This window comes from Triticum urartu, chromosome 6A (assembly GCF_056163025.1).
Source record: "Triticum urartu cultivar PI428250 chromosome 6A, HENAU_Tu73, whole genome shotgun sequence".
NCBI classification, from domain to species: domain Eukaryota; kingdom Viridiplantae; phylum Streptophyta; class Magnoliopsida; order Poales; family Poaceae; genus Triticum; species Triticum urartu.
The window spans coordinates 480,024,505-480,032,466 of NC_141878.1; the positions used below are offsets into that span (position 1 = coordinate 480,024,505).

The 7,962-nt window shown below is 50.6% G+C and overlaps 1 protein-coding gene across 1 annotated transcript; it reads right to left on the reverse strand.

The window, feature by feature from the left end:
- Window positions 1-2,676: 2,676 nt before the first annotated feature.
- On the reverse strand, window positions 2,677-3,129 carry LOC147965789 (uncharacterized). Its single transcript, XM_087530607.1, has one exon. The coding sequence runs from the start codon at window positions 3,127-3,129 to the stop codon at window positions 2,677-2,679; it is 453 nt and encodes a 150-aa protein (XP_087386733.1).
- Window positions 3,130-7,962: the final 4,833 nt, after the last annotated feature.

The following is a 7,962-nucleotide window of genomic DNA, read 5'->3' on the forward strand; positions in this document are numbered from 1 at the left end:
AGAGATGGGCCAGAAGAGTCCCGAGGCCACCACGAGGGTGGGGGGCGTGCCCTACCCCCTGGGCGCGCCCCCTACCTTGTGGCCGCCTCGGGGACCCCCCCTGACTTGTTCCCGACCCCAACACCTCTTATATAACCCCAAACTTCCAGAAAGAAACCTAGATCGGGAGTTCCGCCGCCGCAAGCCTCTGTAGCCACCAAAAACCAATCGGGACCCTGTTCCGGCACCCTGCCGGAGGCGGAATCCCTCTCCGATGGCCATATTCATCATCCCGACGCTCTCCATGACGAGGAGGGAGTAGTTAACCCTCGGGGCTGAGGGTATGTACCAGTAGCTATGTGTTTAATCTCTCTCTCTCGTGTTCTTGATTCGCACGATCTTGGTGTATCGCGAGCTTTGCGATTATAGTTGGATCTTATGATGTTTCTCTCCCTCTACTCTCTTGTGATGAATTGAGTTTTCCCTTTGAAGTTATCTTATCGGATTGAGTCTTTAAGGATTTGAGAACACTTGATGTATGTCTTGCATGTGCTTATCTGTGGTGACAATGGGATATCACATGATCCACTTGATGTATGTTTTGGTGATCAACTTGTGAGTTCCGTGACCTCGTGAACTTATGCATAGGGGTTGGCACACGTTTTCATCTTGACTCTCCGGTAGAAACTTTGGGGCACTCTTTGAAATTCTTTGTGTTGGTTGAATAGATGAATCTGAGATTGTGTGATGCATATCATATAATCGTATCCACGGATACCTGAGGTGACATTGGAGTATCTAGGTGACATTAGGGTTTTGGTTGATTTGCGTCTTAAGGTGTTATTCTAGTGCGAACTCTAGGATAGATTGAACGGAAAGAATAGCTTCGTGTTATTTTACTACAGACTCTTGAATAGATCGATAAGAAAGGATAACTTTGAGGTGGTTTCATAGCCTACAATAATCTCTTCGTTTGTTCTCCGCTATTAGTGACTTTGGATGACTCTTTCTTGCATGCTGAGGGGTAGTTATATGATCCAATTATGTTATTATTGTTGAGGGAACTTGCACTAGTGAAAGTATGAACCCTAGGCCTTGTTTCAACACATTGCAATACCGTTTTCACTCACTTTTATATTTTCAGATTAAAAAAACTATATGTACCATCCATATTGCACTTGTATCACCATCTCTTCGCCGAACTAGTGCACCTATACAATTTACCATTGTATTGGGTGTGTTGGGGACATAAGAGACTCTTTGTTATTTGGTTGCAGGGTTGTTTGAGAGAGACTATCTTCATCCTATGCCTCCCACAGATTGATATACCTTAGGTCATCCACTTGAGGGAAATTTGCTACTGTCCTACAAACCTCTTCACTTGGAGGCCCAACAACGTCTACAAGAAGAAGGTTGTGTAGTAGACATCAATGATCTCGCCGAGAGGGGCCGTGCTGACCACGGTAACGACATGCTCTTGGAGTACTGCTTCAACTTCTTGGTGGTAAAATACACGTTGTAACACATCTTCTGGTAGTGCGGGTAGTTCTTCTTCGAGGCGGAGAGCACCTCGCTTAGGTAGTAGACCGGGAGCTGGACTGCTTGGATCTTGCCCTTCTCTGGTCACTCGACCACCATCATCGTGCTGACCGACCGCGAGGTGGTGGCAATGTAGAGCAACATCGGCTCCTTCTCGGCCGGTGCGGTCAGGTTGGGTGCGGTGGAGAGCATGCCCTTGAGGTCCCGGAAGGCTTTGTCCGCCTGGTTGTTCCATTCGAACGATATTGTCTTCTTCATCAGCTGATACAGGGGCAAGGCCCTCTCGCCCAGTCGGCTGAGAAACCGGCTGACCGAGGCCAAGCAGCCGGTGAACTTATGGACATCGTGCAGCCGAGCCGGCTTGCGCATGCGCTCGATGGCCTTGATCTTCTCCGGGTTCGACTCAATACCGCGCTCCGAGACAAGGAAGCCGAGTAGCTTTCCGGCTGGGACGCCGAAAACGCATTTCTCCGGGTTGATCTTAACTCGGTACTCGCGCAGGTTGGCAAAAGTTTCCTTCAGGTCGTCAAGGAGCGTGAGGTGCTGCTTGTTCTTCACCACGATGTCGTCCACGTAGACATGGATGTTGCGACCGAGTTGTGGCAGCAGGCATTTTTGCATGCAGTGCTAGAATGTGGCGCCGGCGTTCCTCACGCCAAATGACATGGTGATGTAGCAATACGCCCAAAAGGGTGTGATGAAGGACGTCTTCAGGGCGTCGGCCGGGTCCAGCTTTATCTGTTGATAGCCGGAGTAAGCATCCAGGAAGCACAGAAGTTCGCAGACGGCGGTGGAGTCGATGACTTGATCGATCCGCGGGAGGGCGAATGGATCCTTGGGGCAGGCCTTGTTCAGGCTGGTGTAGTCGAGACACATGCGCCAGGTATTGTTTTTCTTCAGGACGAGGACTGGGTTGGCTAGCCACTCGGGGTGGAACACCTGCATGATGAAGCCGGCCACCAAAAGCTTGGCAACCTCTTCACCAATGGTTCTTCTCTTCTCCTCAGAGAAACGTCGTAGGGGTTGGCGGACAGGCTTGGCGTCCTTATGGACGTGGAGTTTGTGCTTGGCGTACTTCCTTGGGATACCCGGCATGTCCTTTGGGGTCCATGCGAAGATATCCCGATGCTCACGGAGGTAGTCGACGAGCTCACCTTCCTATTTGCTGTCGAGGCGGGTGCCCACGACAACATACTTGCTGCAGCTGGGGTCTTTCGGGTTCAGCTTGACTTTCTTGGTCTCCTTGGAGGGCTTGAACGAGGCCTCGTCGGCCAGCTCCTCGGCCGGAACCGGCACGAATGACATCTCGCTGGCCAGGGCGACGATCCGGTCGAGCTGGCGCCACTCCTCGGCTATGACCAGCGACTCGACCAGTTTGGCACTGTCTCGAGCACACTCCAGGGGCTTGCGGTAATCGCCGGTGATAGTGATGAGGCCTTTTGTACACGACAGCTTCATCTTTAGATAAGCGTAGTGGGGGACCGCCGTGAACTTGGCGAGTGCGGGCCGGCCCAACAACGCATGATACACGGTGGATTGATACACGGTGGATAGATCCACCACCTCGAACCAGAGCGGCTCGCGTCGGAAGTGGTCACTGGTGCCGAACATGACGTCGAGCCAGATCCGGTCGATCGGGGAGCAGGAGAGGCCGGGAACGATGCTGTGGAAGATCGTCTAAGTCGGCTCCAGGTCTTTGGCCTCGAGGCCGAGCTTGGTCATGGTGCCATGATAGAGGATGTTGATATTGATGCCGCCGTCGATGAGGACCCAGGAGAACTTGCATGTGCACCGAGGTGAGACAATGGTGGGGTTTAGGATGAGGGCGTAGCCACCCGGGTTCGGCATGACGGCCAGGTGGTCTTCCCGGGTCCAGGTGACCGGGCACTTCGACCAGTGCATGTACTCCGGCTTGGTCGGGACGACGGTGTTTACCTCCTGCCGAAGCAGGCGCTCGCTACGCTTGTCGTCTCCGAGGCTGGTGAAGACGACGTAGGCCGCGTTCTGGTTGAGGTAGATGCCGGCGGCTGCCCCGCTCCTAGAGCCGGAGCCGGAGGGGCGGGATGTCGCCCCACATGATGCGCTTGGTGATAGCGCACTGCCGAAGCATGTGTGTGGATGGCCTCGTGCCGCTGTGGTGCTTGCAGGGAGCGTCAAGCATCTCCTTGAAGCTCATGGCGGGTTGCCATGTCGTCTTGCCGGTTTGCCGGTGTTTAGCGGCCGGCTTAGCCGCGGGTACCTGTTCGGCGGCCGCGACGAGCTGGTTGTCGTAGCGCTGAGCCGACTCGTCAACCTTGCGCTTGTTGTTCTGCTCGTTGTGTTGCTGTCGGCTGCTTTCGCCGTCTGGCTTGGGATGGGGAACCGGCTTTGCCTTGCCGACTTCGTCCAGCGCCACCTGGATCTTCATGGCGGAGTCGGCATTGGCGTATTTGTCCGCCGTCACCATGAGCGCGGCCATGGTGGACGGCTCGGAGCACAAGAGCTTGTGCTTGAGGAGGGTGCCATCCCGGCACCCATTGATGAAGTACTGGATGTCCTGGACTTCGTGGACACCCTCTTAGCTATTGCGGAGCTCGGTCCAGCGTGCGAGGTACTCGTGGCCGGTCTCCGTCGGTCCCTGCACGCACATGGCGAGCTGGCTAGGGTGACCGGGTCGCTTCTAGGTCCCAGTGAAGTTCCACACGAAGGCTTGCTCGAAGTCGACCCACGCGTTGATGTTGTCCGCCGGTAGGCTGTTCAACCACGTGCGGGCCGAACCCTGGAGCATCAGCGGCGCACAGCGCACGGAAAGACGACGGTTGCCGCTCGCGATGCCGATGGCGGTGGTGTAGTCAATGAGCTAGTACTCCAGCTTGACAGTGCCGTTGTACTTGGGGGTGTCGCAGGGGAGCGTGAACCCTTTGTGGAAGGGCTCATCCCGGATAAGATGGCCGAAGCACGCCGGCCCGATGGCATTGTTCTCCTCCAACTCTAGGGAGAGGGCAAGCTGGTCGAGGCGGTGGCGAGCATCGGTGTCGTCGATGGCGCGCGGGCCCAGCCGGCTGGCGACCACGCCACAGGGTCCAGGTCGGCCGAAGTTGGACGCCGTCCGGGTTGCAGGGAAGGATCACGCTGGCGCCGGTCTTCCGGGGCCGGCGCGTTGCCCAAGCCGCCGACAGTCATCGGGGCGGGGTTACGCCAGGTCCGGGTGTGGCCAGAGTGCGCTTCGCCGGGTGGTGAAGACGTCGTGTTCTGTTGGTCCTTGGGATCGCTGGTCTGGATGGAGCCGGATCCCGCTGGCTTGGCGAGTTGGTTGAGGCGGTCCTGCTGCACTTTGGCCGCGTTGAGGAGGTCATTCACTCGCTTCAGGTGATCCTTCACCTCTTCGCCTGCGAGCTAATCCAGGCTGACTGCGGTCGCCTAGGCGGCGCGCATATTCTTCACGGGAGTCTCATAGATGGGAGGGATCGCACCGAAGGCGCGGCCGATTGCACCGCCCCGGGCCCGCACATCGGCGACCCGGCGGGCGTGAGGCCGTAGGCGGCGTTGCACTCCAGCTGAGCGGAGTCCAGGCGGCGCTACGTGGCCGCAAGCGTCTCGGACAGATCCAACAGGTGCTGGCGGTTTTCCTCGAGCCGAGTCCGGGTCTCGGCGATGTTGGTGGCTTCGATGTTTTCTACCTCTTGAGCAAGCGTTGGTTTTCCCTTGAAGAGGAAAGGGTGATATAGCAAAGTAGCATAAGTATTTCCCTCCGTTTTTGAGAACCAAGGTATCAATCCAGTAGGAGACAACACACAAGTCACCTAGTACCTGCACAAACAATCAAGAACCTTGCAACCAACGCAATAAAGGGGTTGTCAATCCCTTCACGGACACTCGCAAAAGTGAGATTTGATAAAGATAGTAAAGTAAATATTTTTGGTATTTTTGTTGTATAGATTGGAAAGTAAAGATTGCAAAATAGTAAACGAGATGTGATGTAAATAAAAGAGATGCAATATAATAAGAAAGAGACCCGGGGGGCCATAGGTTTCACTAGTGGCTTCTCTCAAGATAGCATGTATTACGATGGGTGAACAAATTACTGTCGAGTAATTGATAGAAAAGCGCATAATTATGAAGATATCTAAGGCAATGATAATGAATATAGGCATCATGCCCGTGTCAAGTAGATCGAAACTATTCTGCATCTACTACTATTACTCCACACATCGACCGCTATCCAGCATGCATCTAGAGTATTAAGTTCACAAGAACAGAGTAACGCATTAAGCAAGATGACATGATGTAGAGGGATAAACTCAAGCAATATGATATAAACCCCATCCTCTTATCCTCGATGGCAACAATACAATACGTGCCTTGCTGCCCCTACTGTCACTGGGAAAGGACACCACAAGATTGAACCCAAGGTGAGCACTTCTCCCATTGCAAGAAAGATCAATCTAGTAGGCCAAACTAAGCTGATAATACGAAGATACTTGCAAAGATATCAAATCTTGCATATAAGAATTCAGAGAAGAACCAAACAATATTCATAGAGTAGTACATCGAATAGATCTCCAAGAACATCAAGGAGAACTTTGTATTGAGAATCAAAGAGAGATAAGAAGCCATCTAGCTAATAACTATGGACCCGAAGGTCTGCGGTAAACTACTCACGCTTCATCGGAGAGGCAATGGTGTTGATGTAGAAGCCCTCCGTGATCGATTCCCCCTTCGGCAGATCGCTGGAAAAGGCCCCAAGATGGGATCTCATGGGTACAGAAGGTTGCAGCGGTGGAAAAGTGGTTTCGTGGCTCTCTGCGATGTTTCTAGAGTGTAAGAGTATATATAGGCAGAAGAAGTACATCGATGGAGCTACGAGGTTCCCACGATGGTGGGGGCGCGCCCTCCTGCCTCGTGGCCACCTCGTGGCATTCTAGACTTCAACTCCAAGTTTTCTGGTTTGCTTTCGGTCTAAGAAAGATCATCGTGAAGGTTTCATTCCGTTTGGATTCCGTTTGGTATTCCTTTTCCGCGAAACTCTAAAATAGGCAAAAAAACAAAAACTGGCACTCGGCCTCCGGTTAATAGGTTAGTCCCAAAAATAATACAAAAGAGCATATTAAAGTCCATTAGACATCCAAAACAGATAATATAATAGCATGGAACAATAAAAAATTATAGATACGTTGGAGACATATCAAGCATCCCCAAGCTTAATTCCTGCTCGTCCTCGAGTAGGTAAATGATAAAAACAGATTTTTTGATGTGGAATGCTACCTAACATAATTATCAATGTAATTTTCTTTCTTGTGGCATGAATTTTCAGATCCAAAAGATTCAAAACAAAAGTTTAATATTGACATAAAAATAATAATACTTCAAGCATACTAACAAAGTAATCATGTCTTCTCAAAATAACATGGCCAAAGAAAGCTATCCCTACAAAATCATATAGTCTGGCTATGCTCTATCTTCATCACACAAAATATTTAAATCATGCACAACCTCGATGACAAGCCAAGCAATTGTTTCATACTTTTGATGTTCTCATACTTTTTTAATCTTCACGCAATACATGAGCGTGGGCCATGGACATAGCACTATAGGTGTAATAGAATGGTGGTTGTGGAGAAGACAAAAAGTAGAAGATAGTCTCACATCAACTAGGCGTACCAACGGGCTATGGAGATGCCCATCAATAGATATCAATGTGAGTGAGTAGGGATTTCCATGCAACGGATGCACTAGAGCTATAAATGTATGAAATCTCAAAAAGAAACTAAGTGGGTGTGCATCCAACTCGCTTGCAATGAAGACCTAAGGCATTTTGAGGAAGCCCGTCATTGAAATATACAAGCCAAATTCTATAATGTAAAATTCCCACTAGTATATGAAAGTGACAACATAGGAGACTCTCTATCATGATGATCATGGTGCTACTTTGAAGCACAAGTGTGCAAAAAGGAGAGTAGCATTGTCCCTTCTCTCTTTTTCTCTCATTTTTTTTATTTGGGCCTTTTTATGGCCTCTTTTTTCTTCCTTTTCTCGTCTGGAGTCTCATCCCGACTTGTGGGGGAATCATAGTCTCCATCAACCTTTCCTCACTCGGACAACGCTCTAATAATGATGACCATCACACTTTTATTTACTTACAACTCAAGAATTATAACTCGATACTTAGAACAAAATATGACTCTATGTGAATGCCTCCGGCGGTGTACCAGGATGTGCAATGATTCAAGAGTGGCATGTATGAAAAATTAAGAATGATGGCTTTGCCACAAATACTATGTCAACTACATGATCATGCAAGGCAATATGACAATGATGGAGCGTGTCATAATAAACGGAACGGTGGAAAGTTGCATGGCAATATATCTCAGAATGCTATGGAAATGCTAATAGGCAGGTATGGTGGCTGTTTTGAGGAAGGTAAATGGTGGGTTTATGGTACCGGTGAAAGTTGCGCGGTACTAG